The sequence below is a fragment of the Carlito syrichta genome, unplaced genomic scaffold (assembly GCF_000164805.1).
Source record: "Carlito syrichta isolate Samal-C Ts95f unplaced genomic scaffold, Tarsius_syrichta-2.0.1 Scaffold301756, whole genome shotgun sequence".
Lineage (NCBI taxonomy): Eukaryota > Metazoa > Chordata > Mammalia > Primates > Tarsiidae > Carlito > Carlito syrichta.
This window is the reverse complement of record NW_007245852.1, coordinates 335,580-351,980: the sequence shown is the minus strand read 5'-3', so window position 1 is coordinate 351,980 and position 16,401 is coordinate 335,580. Positions and strand designations below refer to the sequence as shown.

General features: G+C 40.0%; 1 protein-coding gene across 1 annotated transcript in view; it reads right to left on the bottom strand.

The window, feature by feature from the left end:
- Positions 1-3,884: 3,884 nt before the first annotated feature.
- TBC1D22A (TBC1 domain family member 22A) overlaps positions 3,885-16,401 on the bottom strand; it is a gene marked incomplete at its 3' end in the record, with an annotated part of 137,837 nt that continues 125,320 nt past the window's right edge. The window contains exons 6-7 of the mRNA XM_008055162.2: positions 7,964-8,092; positions 3,885-3,947 (exon numbers count right to left, since the gene is read on the bottom strand). Of these exons, the coding sequence (XP_008053353.2) occupies positions 3,885-3,947; positions 7,964-8,092 (192 nt within the window). The remainder of the gene's footprint in view (positions 3,948-7,963; positions 8,093-16,401) is intronic.

Here is a 16,401-nt window from a genome sequence, read left to right as displayed (position 1 = left end):
GCAAATTGGTTATAGCCACTTTATAAAATAGTTTGGCAGTTTCTTACAAAGCTAAATATATAACCCAGCATATATTTATATTTACCACATAACCCAGCAACTCCACTCCTAGGTACCTACCAGGGGGGAGAGAAACAAATATCCTCATTAAGATTTATATATGAAGATTTATAGAAAATTTACTTTGTAATACAAAAAATTGGAAAGAACCCAAATGTCCATTCACTAGACACACTGTGGTATATCCATACTGGAATACTAGTCAGTAATAAAAAGAAAAGTAACAAACTACAATACATGCAACTACATGGATGAATCACAAAAGCATTATGCTAAGTTTAAAAAGTCACACACACAAGTGTACAGTTTGAACAGAAAGCAGATCAGTAGTTATCAGAGGCGGGGGAGTGAGGAGGGGAGATTGACAGCAAAAGACCATGTACTGCACAAGATAATGGAAATATTCTATATTGAGATTCAGGTGGTTGTTACACTCCTATATGCAGGTATCAAAACGCTTCCAACTGCATATTTAAAATGAACAAGTTCTGTTGTATGTAAATTAGACCTCAATAGAGATGAAAGGAGGGAGAGGAGGAGAAAGGGAGGGAAGAAAGAGGAAGGGAGGGAGGAAACCAACCACAGCAGACCTGGCCATTACCTGTTGAATGACAAAGTGAATGTATAGCTAGATGGGGAAAAATGCTTATGGCAGAAAACCACCTTCCTGAGTAGTTAGAAGCCCAGACTTTAATGGAGCACATAACCAACTAAAATCAAAGTTACATTTTCCTGGTTTCCATCCAGCTACATACAACCACATCACTAAGTTAAGTTAGTAGGATACAAATTAAGTTACACTTAGTAACATACAAGCAGAAGTACTATGAGCAACTTCTATGACTTCTTTACCCATATCTTCTTCTCTACCCATATCTTACTATCCCTGTCAGTGAAATGCAAACATGATGAAGAGCACTACAGCAGCCACCTTGGACCATAAAGTTAAAGTCAAGCACAGTAAAGTAACCAATTCTCTGACAATGAACTATTACCAGAGACAGTAATAAATTACCATCCTGTGAAGCCACCGTAATGATGGATTTGCCGTCATTTGCAGATACATCTAAATCTAACCTCAACACCTCTATAATGCCAGAAACCATAACTTGATTTTGCCTAGTAGACAATACAAGTCAAATACTTCAATATTTTCCTAAAGTCCCTTGCTCATCATTTAACTTCCCCCACACATACAAGGCTGTGCTCAAGTTACCCACTCATCACTCTGCCAGCCTGCAGGACCCTGCCCCTCCCCAGAAGCCCATGTGCCCTCCAGGCTGACTCAACCTGCTGAGACCTGCTGAGCCCTGCTGAGCCAGGATCTGGGGAGCATCAGCACCTTCAGAAGGAGCATGCAGGAAGTGAAGGAGACCCATAGCCCGGGAAGGCATTCCAAACAATGGATCAAGGTTCACAAAGGCATTGAGAACCAACTAACACAGAGTAGCAGTGACTTAGAAGCCATACTCTGAGATCAAAAGGACTGAAAAGTCAGTTCTACAAGGAATGTGGCAAGTGATAGGAAAATTTGAATAAGAATAAACTAAAAGTCTTGCAGCAGGTTATTTTCCATTTTTAAAAAATTAGCAAGGAGGAGGTTTTAATGCAGTATATCTCGTTTTCCAGATACAATAAGCACAACTATTGAAAAAGACAATCAAAAAGAAGTATCTCAAAATGACTACTTCTGTTGAAGATTAATTTTCTCTTTTTGTGTTTTACAATCTATAAGCACTTTTGCTTTAACGATTCTGGATGTTTTTTTTAACAGATTTACCGCACAGACAAGAGATGTCAAAGTTTAAAAGTACATTTACTGAAGCAATCAAGATGCAAAACAAAATATTTCAAACAATAAGAACATTTAACTTTAAAGAAAGACCACGTGAAAGAAAAAATATGGTAACTAAGAACCAATCTAATAAAACATACAAAACCCTTTATGGAGAAAAATTTTAAACTTCACTAAAAAACATTTATAATGGCCTTAATCATGAGGAACTAGTATGTTCATGAAAATGAATATTAAATTTCATAAAGGTGACAATTCTCCGAAACTGAATTTAGAATCTATGCAATTTCAATCAGAAATCAAACAGGCATTAAAAACAAAAAACAAATGAAAAGACCTTGGCAAAATGATTCTGAGACTTATGTGGAAGAAGAAAGAGTAAGACCACCCAATAATTTTGAAGAGGAATAAGAAGTTAAATATGAACTCCCCCTACCTAACATTAGGACATTATAAAGCTAAATTAGTTAGCAGCAGGGTGTGATATGAAAGGAAGACAACCTAAATACAGGGACAAAACAGATCTATGTGAATGTGACAATGATATAAAAAGAAGTGACATTGCAAGCATTGGGAGACAAGCAGGAGCCTATAAACAGTGTTAGGAATGATCATCAAAGGAGAAAATTAAGCTGATTCCCACCTCACATCATACACAGCCATCAACTGTAGATGAACTGAACAGAGATGTAGAAAAAGCAAAAGCTTTAGGTGAAAATAAGGGCAAATACCTTCGTGATGTATGTGCAGAAAAATACTCCTTAAGTAAAGCATACTCATACTAACCATAAAAGACTGATATAAGTTGAACTTCACACTAAAACTAAGGACTTCTGATCATCAACTACCACCAAGAAGCAAGGGGAGAAAACAGCCACAGAGTGGGAGATGATATTTGCAACATACAAAATGACAAAGAATGAGAATCATTACCATATAAAGATCAACAACCAATAAAAAATTAGATCAAAAATCCAATATAAAAATGGGTAAAAGGCAAGAACAAGCATTTTCTAAAAGAGGGGACAGAGAAGACATCCACAAATATTTAACGAAATGTTCAACTCCATTAGTAACCAGAGAAATGAAAAATAGGAGCACAGGAAGAATATCCATCAAAGAAACAAAAACTATAGAGTCTGACAATATCAAGAATTAGCAAGGATGTGAAGTACCAGGATGGAATTCTAATACTATGCAGGTGAGACTTTCATTAGTAGAAGTCCTCTGGGAATCAGGTTCATATTATCTTGAAATTTTAACAGACACATACACACCCAACTATGCAATAACTACTTCTTGGTAATGCCTTAGAGAAATTCTTGCCTGTGGGCACCTGCATAAATGTACATGGAGGCTCCAGGCAAAATGCTTCCTAAGCGCATAACGTTAGAAACAGTCCAAATGTCCATTGACAAGAAAAAAGCTAAAGAGAGTGTGTAGAATGTCTAATTAATAAACTACTATACAAATAGATACAATAGATTAGCTGAATCTTGAGAAATAATGAGGCCAGGAAAAAACAAGCTGCAGAGACTAGACTACACAAAGAGTGAAACAGTTCCAAAAGATGCCAAATTAAATGTTATATTCTTGGTATTACATGACTTGTGAAAGTTATGAAGACTCATAAACACAAAAGTCAGGAAAGAGGTCATTTTCTCCTGCGGAAGGGGGTTCTGAGGGGAGGAAAACAGAAGCAGCTATAGCGCTATGGGTCAAGCTGGAGTTCAAGTTCACAGTTAGTCAGCACTACTCCAGTTCTACTTCCTAAATCTGGTCTGGGTAATGAGTACATATGCATTCTTTTGTATGTATCAATACTACACACACAAAAATTAAAAAAACAAATTGCGATTCCTGTCAGAAATTGTGCCCAAACATCCAAGTGCACCAGAAGCTGGACATACCAACCTTGTTTCTGGGTGAAGCCCCTCCACTGCACCTACTTTCTGGTTAGTACAGTGGGCACTGGTCACTCCCAAAGAGGGAAACTCCCTTGCAGGAATGTCCAAGTTACAACTCTTACCTCTGTCACCTTGGGTTGAAGTATCAGTGCTTCGGGGCTCATCCGAGGGATGTCTATGTGGATCTGGAGCCATAGGAGAAACATACAGTTATTTTAATTAATTTAAATCATTACAAGCATTATGATTGAAACAGCAAACCTTAATGACAACCTTACTTTGCCTCTTCATCTTCTCTCCCTCTGAGGATATTAATTCTCTATGTTACCAAGTTCTCCCCTGGAGGAGGTACCCAAAAGCAAGTTCCATCTGAACAGATTCACCCAGGCCTAGGACAAAGGGCTTGTTTGATACTTTCCCAACCAAGCAGCAGTTGCTGCATGATTAGGCACAGAGCAGGCCCTCAGCTATTTAGTAACATAATCCATAGCAATTAGTAAACATTGATTTTCAGCCTCTGACACAGAGAGCAATTCAAGCACATCAATAGTGTACAAGTTTTCAGCTGTGACAGCTTCTTCTTGGACACAGGCCACACATTTCTCCACTTCACAAAGTCCTTGGGGAATCTAGAACACTTTTCTAAGAAAGCATTTGAAAGCTTTTGATTTCTGCCTGGTCACCATCTGACATGATGGTCATAATAAAGTCCCAACACTGCAGAGGAGAACACTTGTGGGTTCAAGAAAGCAACCAAACAAGATCGATCCGAGCTTGAGCTGGCATCACAGACTGGCTGCCAACATCCCATGTGAACATCCCCCACCAGCCCACAATACCGTCACTCTTGTATATCCAGGACAACAAGACCAAACAGGTTGAGGGAAGACATGCACATTTTAATGCCAAGAGTGACACTATGATTTTGTCTCATTTTATCCCATCCTTATACATGCTCAAAGAGGATTCTAACATCCAGGACACTGGGACAACCTCATTCTGCCACTTACTACACTGTGGCCTTGGGTAAATCACTTGGGCTCTGTTTGGCTTCCTAATCTACAAAATGCCTACTCTGAATACCTCAAAAGGTTATTGGTGAAGATCAAGTGAGATTGTAGGTCAACAGCCAAATGGAATAAGCTAAGACACACGTGCATCTGTAATGTGGGCCAAAGGAGCATGTGGGAGGAGCAGGAGGAAGAGAAGGTAACAGCATAGGTGTTGCTCTATCCAGACAGGTGGGGCCCAAGAACTCCAGCCAATCACATGCAGGAGTCCAAGCTCAGGCAGGGGCAAGGGCCCCCAGGTCTATCACCAGGGCATCCTGTAGGCTATTTTCAGAGCACTGCTCCCATACAATTAACACTGGTGTAGAAACCCATCTGCACCATAAGCTCCTGCAAGACAGGAACCATGTCTGATTCACCTCGGCATGCCCAGGGTCAGCACAGCCTACTTTACATGAGTTGCCCATCACATGTTTATGAAGCAGTCAGGAGAGATCACATCAGATCCCAGCCCCTATTGTCATCCCCATCATCAAGAGGAGAAGCTCCAATCTTGGAGAGGTGGGTACTCTACAAAGCTGGGTGAATGGGGCTCTGTGTGCCCTTCCCTCCCACCACCTGTCCCCATCACAGAATGGGCAGGTAGGAAAAGGCCACAGTGGTCTGCAGAGGTGACCTAAGAGGGAAAGACACACCAGATGAATCTTTCACTCTGACCAACTCCCATGTGGCTTTGATATGATATGATACCTTCAGCAAAAGAGTGAGCACTTAAAAATCAAATGAAGAATTGACAAAAGAATTGACAATAAGGGAACATGCCAAGGCCACTATCCTCTTGCTGCTTCCATCTGTACGGAATGGAAAGGGGGGGTGTTGCACACCTTGAGTCAGAGAGTGGGTCAAGGTCAATTCACAGGTCAAATACCCATGAGTGAGCAGCAAGGAGAGACCAGGGTTCCCAAACGCCAAATCAGGCCAGCTCTGCCTGAATTGGCAATGGCAAGAAAGCATGGGGTACAGTTCCAAGAGGATGTTTTCCTGGCATCAAAGCAATTAGGGAGACAGGAGAAAACATCCCATGTTACATCAGGTATTTCTCATCTGTATTAATGTCGAAATAGTTTGGGAATTCACAATAATATGGAATCGTTTTATTACCTATCACAGTAACTAAATAAAGATGTATGCAACCTGTTTGTAATTAACTTTCCCTTAAGAAATTCATACCACAATACAGCTTGGTAAATCTTGCAGATAGATGCTAGTGTCATCATTGGAAAGTCTTTTTCTTGAATTAAAATATATTGAAAGCAAGTGCAAAATGATACCAAATTTATCAATTTCCTAAAACCAGTGAAGTGAAAAAATAAACCAGATAAGCTAATATTTCCCTAACCAAATCCAAAGGCAATCTGTATCTCAAATCAGTTTCCAAGAGTAGCTGGGTGGCATCCCAGTGTGGCCTGGGAGCCTCCCTGGTGTGAGACAGAAAGACCAACTCCAGTGTAGGCAGCACAGGCCAAAGACAGAGGAAACTGTGACCTGGAGGAAGATGGAAGTGGGTTCTTACACAGCCTTCCCACTGCCTCACTCTTAAGCAAGTCACTTCCCTTACCTGAGCCTCAGCTGTGTCCCACCCATGAGGAAAACATTTTCTAAGAATCCATTTAAATTAAAGAATCCAACTGGGCATGGTGGCTCAAGCCTGTAATCCCAGCACTTTAGGAGGCCAAGGTGAGAGGATTGCCTGAGCCCATGGGTTCGAGACCAGCCTGGGCAACATGGTGACGCCTCATCTCTACAATAAACCAAAAAAAAAAAAAATTAGCTGGGTATGATAGCATGCACCTACAGTTCTGGCTACTTGGAATGCTGAGGCAGAAAGATCACTGGAACTCAGCAGGTCAACAATGGGGTGGCCATAAGCATGCCACTGCACTCTAGTCTGGGCGATGGAGTGAGATTCCAACTCAATTAATTAATTGATTGGCCAGGCACAGTGGCTCAAGCCTGTAAACCCAGCATTTTGAGAGGCCAAAGTGAGAAGATTGCCTGAGCCTACAGGTTCGTGACCAGCCTGGGCAACTTGACAAGACCTCATCTCTACAATAAATTAAAAAAAAATAGCCAGGCATGGTAACATGCACCTGTAGTTGCAGCCACTTGGAAGGCTAAGGCAGAAGGATCACCTGAGCCCAGGGGGTCGACGCTGGGGTGGCCGTGAGCATGCCACTGCACTCCAGCCTGGGCAACAAAGTGAGACTCCAACTCAAAATAAAAGAATCCTTGATTATGCATCAGAGGTAAGGCCTGTCTTTGAACCTCTTTAACAGATCTATATCAGACTGACAAGAAGATGTAGATATCCCACATCTGGGGTAGAAAAATTTGGCAAAGTTCCTTCACGTATAAATAGGGTATGCAAATGAATAATTAAATATTGACATGCCTCAGAAAAACCAAAAGTTGATTTTTGGTATATTAGACAATGACACCAATTAAGAACTACCATTTTGACCTTTCACTTTCAAAGAGTGAGAATTATTAAGTCCTCAAAGAGCTATTATTCTAACAGCAAATTCTGGATGAATTGTGAATCATAAATCAACTTTAAGTATTTTTCCCATTATGTACATCATCTGTCAACTGACTGCTTAAGAATCCATAATTATATCCATTAGTACCAAACTAAATAGCAAAAGGATACATTGGCTACACCTTTTGCTATGGACTGAAGTATGTCCCCCCAAAATCAAACTGATTGATATAACTTTCATATATCTATCTGTACCAAAGAGTCAAACGCCCTCGAGTCCAGTAGAGTCTCTCTATTGTGATGCAATCTATTTCAATATCTGGTCCCAGACCTTCCAGAATAGCCCTTTTATTCTCAGACAGCAGCTCACTGAGATAAAGAACACTGACCATCACCCTGATGTAGATCACCATGATTTCGGCTATTTATTTTGTTAACTCCAGTTAAAAACACTCTTCTTACTTTTGTAGAAGGAACTGGAGACAAGCAACGTATTAGTATTAGAGGAAATTTGCCATTATTTGTTTTCAAATTTATTTATTAGAAGACAGAAATCTGTGAACCAATCAAGGACACGATGTTAGATAAAACATTTCTCCCTACAAATTGTCACCAAATCAGACAACATATGAAAAAGGAAAAGCATTCCTACCTGTCTATATGTGTCTTGGTGAACTTCATCATTCCTAGAATCATAATAGTGCTCAATAAATGCAAAATATTCTTTTTGTTTTCTCTGGAGAGTGGCTGGTCTTCGGTCTACATTGGCAGGAAGGTAACCCTGGATGAGAAAAAAAGAATACCTATGATCAGTGCTAATTGGCGGAACCTCTACTAGAAGTTGAAATAAAAGGTTCCTATCTTAAATGAGCTTGGTCTCCTAAAACCTGACAGAGGGGAACGTGAGTTGTCAAAAAAAGAAAGCAGACACACAGATCAACCAGTTGAGCACACTGCTCATGAGACAGCAGTCCTGGTCTAGCATCTGCAGCCTCCCCACATCAGCCCACTTCATGCACAGCCAGACAAGAGTTAGGTGGGAATCTCGGCACCAGGCAGGTTCAAGGCTCTACAGTGGGACTAAGAATTGAAATATCCTCCCCTAAATTCTTCATACACCATAAAGGATTTACAAGTCTGTATGGTCTTCTAACAGCAACCACACACCCCACACACGTGCACACACACATACATATATGTAAACATACCTGCATATGCACGCTCACATGTGTATGTACAAAACTGTCACTTACGCAAACTTGTTCCTATCTCCAAAGATTTATGGGACTTGTGGCAGTTACAGTGCCCATACATAAAGGGGACTTGAGTCCAGAAAGGGCCAGGCAGTACAAGGAGACCATGAAGAGCCCAGACTCCAGGGCCAGACTAACTTTATTACATGTTATGGTTTCTATTTTTTAAATTAGATTATTGACAATATATAGTTGCCCCTTGGTATCTGTAAGGATAACAAAATTCATGGATACTCAAGTCCCTTATGTAAAATAGTATAATATTTGCAAATGACCTATGACCATCCCCCTGTATACTTCAAATCAGGATACCCAACCTTTTGGCATCAGGGACTGGTTTTGTGGAAGATAATTTTTCCAAAGAGATGGTTTCAGGATGATTCAAGCACAATGCATTTATTGTGCACTTTATTTCTATTATTATTACATTGTAATACATAATGAAATAATTAAACAACTCACCACAATACAGAATTAGTGGGAGCCCTGAGCTTGTTTGCCTGCAACTAGACAATCCCATCTGGGGGTGATGGGAGACAGCACTAGCACCACCACCGCAGCTCCACCTCAGATCATTAGGCATTAGATTCTCATAAGAAGCGTACAACCTAGATCCCTCGCACGTGCAGTTCACAACAGGGTTCATGCTCCCAAGATAATCTAATGCCGCCACTGATCTGACAGGAGACGGAGCTCAGGTGATAATGTCAGCGATGGGGAGCGGCTGTAAATACAGATGAAGTTTTGCTTGCTGCTCATCTCCTGCTGTGCAGCCTGGTTCCTAACAGGCCACAGACCAGCAGCAATCTGTGGCCTGGGGATTCCTGCTTTAAATAATCTCTAGATTATTTATGATCCATAATATAATGTAAATTGTTATACTGTATTTTATTTGTATTAATTTTTACTGTTGTATTGTTATTTTTTTCCAAATATTTTCTATCTGCAGATGTGGAACTCATGGATATAAAAGGCCAACTGTAATTTACAAAATAAAATGCACCTATTTTAAGTAAACAGTTCCATGACTTTTGACAAGATTATCCAGCTTGTGTAACTACTACTCTAAGGAAGATACAAGACACTTCCCAGTACTCTCTGAAGTCTTTCCCCACCTCCTCACTATGGATGGCTATGCCTGTCTGTCCTAGAACTCCCCAGAAATGGACTCATTTGTGAGCTACACTTTTATGCAAACTTTTCTTTCAGTCAGTATGTTTTCTGAGATTCCAAGTTGTGTGAATCAGCCGTTATTTCCTTTTTCTTGCCAAGTAGTAAGTAGTCCATTCTATGGATGGATATACCAGTTTGCTAAGCCATAGATTTACGGGACTTGTGGCAGTTACAGTGCCCATACATAAAGGGGACTTGAGTCCAGAAGGGGCCAGGCAGTACAAGGAGACCATGAAGAGGCCAGACTCTGATAAACATTTGGGTTATTTCCAATTTGGGAAATAAATAAAGCTTGTTATAGTCTTGCACAAGATTTTTGTGGACATGCACTTTCTCATGGTTAACCGCCTAGGAGGAGAGTTCCTGGTTCATAACGTAGGTGTATGTTTAGTTTTCTAACAGACTACTAGATCCTTTTCCAAAGAGATTATATCATATTACAATCCGACAAACCATGTGTGAGAATTTTAGATGTTCCTTACCCTATCCAATACTTAGTACTGTGAATGGTTCAATTATCAGCCATTCTGTTGAGTATGGTTTTAATTTCATTTCCCTAGTGATTAATGATAGTCATTAATGATTCATGTAGCCATTGCATTCCTGAAATATCTGTTTAAATATTTTGCCCATCTTTTAATCAAGTTGTTTGTCACCTGATTATTGCATTTTATGAGTTCTGGATACATTCTATATAGAAGTATTTTTTTCAAGTATACATACTGTGACTATATTCCTCTAGTCTGTGGCTTGCCTTTTTATGTCTCAAAGGGATGAAATATTAAAGTTTTGTGAAGCCCAACTGATTATTTTTCTTTCATACTTAGTGCTTTTTGTGTCCTGTATAAAAAAGATTTTCTACTTGTTTTTTTTTTTCCCCTAGAAATTTTAGCACCACACCAGGCCACCGCCTTCTTATCCCCCCAATGTTTTTTCAATGGCCACATCTTCAGTGAGATCTGAGGGATTCCCAAAGTGAAGCTGGTCACTCAGAGCTGGTCACACAAACCTCCCTCAGGGCCAGCCCCACACAGTGTGCCAGCCACATGGCAGGCATACAAGCCATCACTGGGTGAATCACATATGAATGAGTGAGAATGAGTAAATAGATTCCACAGGGTACTTTTTGCTTTTAATATGCTTCTACGTCTGTAGTAAACATCATTGTGTTGCCTGCCAAACATCTACTCATCCTTGTTCAAACAGAGCCCAGAAGATGCTCTGGGAACCACATCTCCCTATTCTCAACCCATGTGATCTGAGTAGAAAGATCTTCCTTCAGGACAGATCGTGACTGGGCTGAGCTAAACAGTTATGCTATCCCATGGTCACTGTAACTGGCAAATTCAGGGATGGAGAGGTGGCCCAACACAAGCATAAGAGCCAAGCGCAGAGATTTCTTTGCTGTTGCTGTAACCAAATTGGATGTGCACAGTGTGAAGTTATGACAGCCACCATGTGACTATGAGGGAGAACTACGAGCTGTAGGTCAACTGAGAAAAGCTGACCGAAGAGGAGTGGAGCTCGGAGAGTTGCCAGGCCCTGATGAAGAAGCCAGAGCCAGAATGCAGTCACATCTTCTCAGCTATATGAGCACACACATTCTTTTTATTCTCCTTGAGGCATTTCCAGTGGCATCTCTTCTGAATTATAAATTACAGTCACACACATTTGTTTTAACACATTTGAATTTATTTTTTAATAAACATTATTGAAGTATAATAGACATATATGAAAATATATGCAAAATTCAAATTCTACAAATTATCACAAACTGAACACAGTGTAAACACCACTCAGGTAAAAGCCAGCACCACCACTTTATCAGGCTCCTCAGGAGCCTCCCAATTACCAATCACTTTCCCTTACCTCCTCCTCCCACAAGTGGAGTCATTTTTCTGGTGTGGCTGCATTCACTCAATGTTGTTTGGAAAACTAATTCATGTTATAACGTGTAACAGTAGCTCCTTTCACTGTTGCATAACACTCCCATGCACAAAATCCATTCTACTGTTAACAAACATTTGGTTGTTGCCAGTTTTTGCTTTAAGGATTCTGCTCATCTTTTATGGTACATAACAGGCATTTACCATAAAATTTTTGTTGAGTATATACCGGAAGTGGAACTACTAGTGTGTATATCTCTCAAAGATTTTGCTAAAGAATTTTCAAAGTTGGAGAAAAGGGGATGCTTCTACACTGTTGGTGGGAATGCAAACTATTTCAACTTATATGGAAAACAGTGTGGTGATTCCTAAAAGAACTAGAAATTGACCTTCCATACAACCCAGCAATCCACCCTCCGGCAATATACCTGGAGGAACTTAAATCACTCTACAGAAAAAGATATGTACACACATGTTTATTGCAGCACTATTCACAACAGCAAAAACACGGAACCAACTGTGCTGCCCATCAAAACTGGACTGGATTTTTTTTTAAATGTGGTACATATACACTATGGAATATTATGCAGCCATAAAGAAGAACAAAATTATGGACTTCGCAGCAACTTGAATGGATTTAGAGTCTATCATACACAGTGATCTATCACAGAAACAAAGACTCAAGTACCACATGTTCTCACTCGTAAGTGGACCCTAAACATTTACCATAATATAAAAAGAAAGGAATTGGCAGTAGCAGAACACTGCCAGGGGAAGGTTGGGGGGCACATAACATCAGTAAGGGTACCTGATCTCAAACCAGGTGAAGTGGGGACCAAAGAGAGGCCCAAATTTAACCAGCAGGATGATCACAGGTATACCTAATTCTGAATTGTACCCCACATCTTAAAAATTAAAATTTTTTTTAAAAAAGGATTTTCAAAGTTATTACATTCCCATCAGAAGCGTATGAGAATTCTCACCATCCTACATCCTTGTCAATACTTGGTATTGTCCTATCTTTTCACATTAGCCATTCTGATGAGTTTGCAGTGGTATCTATAAAAAGTAAACTACGTTAGTTTTAATCTGAATTTCCCAGAAGACAAATGGAAGGCACTGCATGTCTGCATCTGTGGAGTGTGTGTACAAATGCAGTTAGCCCCCTTCCTATTAAGTTGTCCACTTCTTACTGATTCACAAGCATTTGTTATCCAGTCAGCATGTGAGCCCTGTCATAAAATCCTCCTTCTTGTGATTTGTCTTTTTTCTCATTAATGATCTCTTTTGATGAAAAGAAGTTCCTAATTTTAATAAAGCCCAATTTGCTAGTCTTTTATGATTAATTCTTTTCCGGAAAATTTCCTTCCTTTATTCAACATTCTGTGCTTACATCCTCCCTTTAAAATCATGACAATATTCCCATTGTCATTAAGTATTATTCTTCCACAGGGGCCAACAAACTACAGTCCACTCCCTATTTTTGTAAAAAAAATTTTGTTGAAACACAGCAAAGATTATTTGTTTACATACTGTGCATGGCTGTTTTTGTGCTACAGGGACAGAGATGAATGGTTACAAAAGAGACCATATGACCCACAGGCTAAAATATCTACTATCTTTACAGAAAACGTTTGCCCACCCCTGCTCTAAAACATTAACCCTGAATACTACATAGGATCCCATCACATGTATTTATATGTATTTGTATTTAACCTTCTCCCTGTCCTATATCTAGACATTCTGGCTACTTCTGATTGTCCAGTATTCTAAAATACATGTCAGGGAACAATGACTAGTTATTTCCTGAGGTAAAATTCCTGCAGGGAACTGTTAGCTCAAAGGGATACTGGATATCTTCAAGGTCCTTGAGCATGATTTCCAAGTAGCCCTGGCAGAAGGAGCAGCAAGTGACATCCCAGCAGCCTTGTCACACACAGTGTCAAACACCTCCTTCCCCAGTAGTGAGGAGGCGCCTTGGGGCAGAACACTCTCACTAGAAAGCACACAGTGAATCCAAATGTATTGGAAAGGGCATAGAACAGTCTAGCTGAAAAGGTAAACATGACAGCCAAACATTCAGAGTCCTCAAAACTGAGGAAAGTTGTAGCTCTTGTTCCCACTTAGCCTCTATTGTCCCATAAAATGAAAGAATATTTATATTCCAAAAAGCATGTAATTATAAAAGTGATTAAAATGCATAACCAGTCCCTAAGTGTACACTGAAGTGCCAGGCATGGTTCTAGGTGCCTTCCAAGTATCACTGAATAAATCATTCACCTGAGCATCTCCATAATTAGTCCACTTCAACCAGAATTACCCAGGATATGCCAGTGGATCAAGTAACATATAGTCCTTTCTGTTGGATACCCCACCCTCCCCCTTGAGGTAGGAAGGTATAAAATTACAAGGGGGTGGCAAGGATGAGGCCTGAATAAGAGACGCTTCCTCATCAAGTTAAAGACAGCTTCAGAGGCAGTGCACCTTGAAACCATCGGCTTCATCCATGGTTACCGCATTGCTATCTCAAGTCAATATTGTTAGGGAATAACAATTTCATGAGATTACTTCTTTTTCTTTGTCCCAAAATTGCCATACCCATAGGTTAACTAAGGGACGAGATGGCTCCTCACCAGGCCATGCTCTACACACAGCACAATCTTTAATCCCAGTAATCATAGAAGGCCGCCATTACTGCTACTTAGAGAGACAGAGCATATAGTGTATGCAGGGAAACCCGCACAGATCAACTCAGGGTGAGAGCCAAAACAGTGCCTGGCTGTTAATGGGTATGCAGTAGCCAGGAGAGAAGGTTTATGTGAAGAGCCAGGGGTCTAACCTTGAATGCAGACCAGTGGGGGCCACTGAGGGTGATCAGTCAAAGCACAGTGCGGACAGCCTGACACTGACTGCATACAATGGAACCAAAGAATCCTTAGTGAATGGGAAGGAATACTCTTAGAAATGCTTTCTATTACCCAAATTTTAACCTAGCTTATTGAAACACAAATTCTAAAAGGCAAATATGTCATCCTCAGAACAGAGGCAATAAAAATACCATACATGTGCCTGACACTCCCATTCCTAAAGGAAAACACACATATGCAAGTTGAGGTCTTTCAATAATTAAGCAAGACTAGAAATTATGCAAATGAAATATATTCAAGTATGCAATGAATTTTAAATGACAGTACTACAGAAAACTTAATTGCTGTATTAGCATGCTATAAAAACACTAATCATAAATGTAAAACAAGGCATGCATATACTTATAGCTAAATTGTCCCAGTGACATAAAAATCAAATTGTTCCCTCCCACTGTGTTCAATGCAAACCTACCTCAATATATTGGAAGAAAAGATAATACTGGAGTTTCACTTATCATTTTTAACCATTATATTCACTAATGTAAATGTTAAATGTTTAATTAGTTTTTATTCAATGTTTCTGAAATAGTTATTAAAAAAGAGCCAAAAATATGATTCTCTACAGCACTAATTTTTTACAAAGTTACTACTCTGTTTGCATGAAATTTAAATGCTAAATAGCATCACTGGTGGTTTAATGATATGTTCTAGGTTACAGTATGTTAGTTCTTCATAAATGATAAGAACCATGTTTCTCATCTTTCTTCATTGATGTAGCAGTTCCTACTCATCAATTAAAAATAATGTTCTTCCACAAACACCAGGATCATGTTAATGACAAATCATAAACACACTGAAAAACAGTCATTAGTTTGCCAGACCTTGAAATAGATTCACCTTTAGGTATAGCTTAGATACTTTGTCTTTTTAAACTGGACAAATGATCAATTCTTCTGGATTCAGTGTGTAACTCTTAACCTCCTGGTCCTAGAAGAACTGATGGACTGGGACAACCACTCCCATCTTACCCCACTCACCCGAGCCCTCCAACACAACACACTCATGGCTCTCAGCAAATCTTACTTGGCCTCCCTCCTTCAATGTGTCCCCTCTGATGCCCCCCAGGTACCTTATCCTGGGTGTATAAGGGAGGATCAAGAAAAAAGCAAACCCGGAATTATCATTTGGAGGGCAGGCCCCTTACAGTACAGGCGTCCCGCATGAGGTAAATGTTCTAGAAACCCATTAGCATCAGTGTCGCCAGCTAGGGTTGTTGTGAGAGGCTGCATTCGGCTTTTGTTTTTGGAGATTCTTTCAACATCCTTGCCCATTTCATGATGGGTGATTTACAAACACACCTGCCCACACTACATTAAGTGTGCAGCAGTTTTTTTTAAAATCAAAAACAGCATGACTCCCATGCCCTACCCTCCCTAGTAACCCAATCTTGCCCTGAGTGACTTTTCTTTCTTTCTGTGGATGAAAAAAGTCCTCAAAGGGAAACATTTTGCCAATGTGAAAGATGTGAGACAAAAAAACTGCAGAAGTGCTATTAGTAAAGGCATCAGAATTGACACATTCAAAAACTGTTTTGAGCAGTGGAAAAAGCATCTCAACAGGTGTACATCATACAGAGAGTAATTTGAAGATAACTGAAGTTTAAACAGGTAATAATAAATACACAATTTTCTACAAATAATTCTGTTATTTTGGGGAAAAGTTTTCCTCATATGCAGCCTGCAATGGGGCCCAGCTACCTGCACAAGTATAACACATAGCTTTCAGTGATCTGCTTCCCAGGTGGTCCATGTGTGCCTTGCCCTCTTCCACGTGGAGCCTGTGTGTCCTAGAGCAGTTGCTTCCAACACTACGCACATGAGAACCCCCAGGAAGCCAGGTAACAGTATCTCC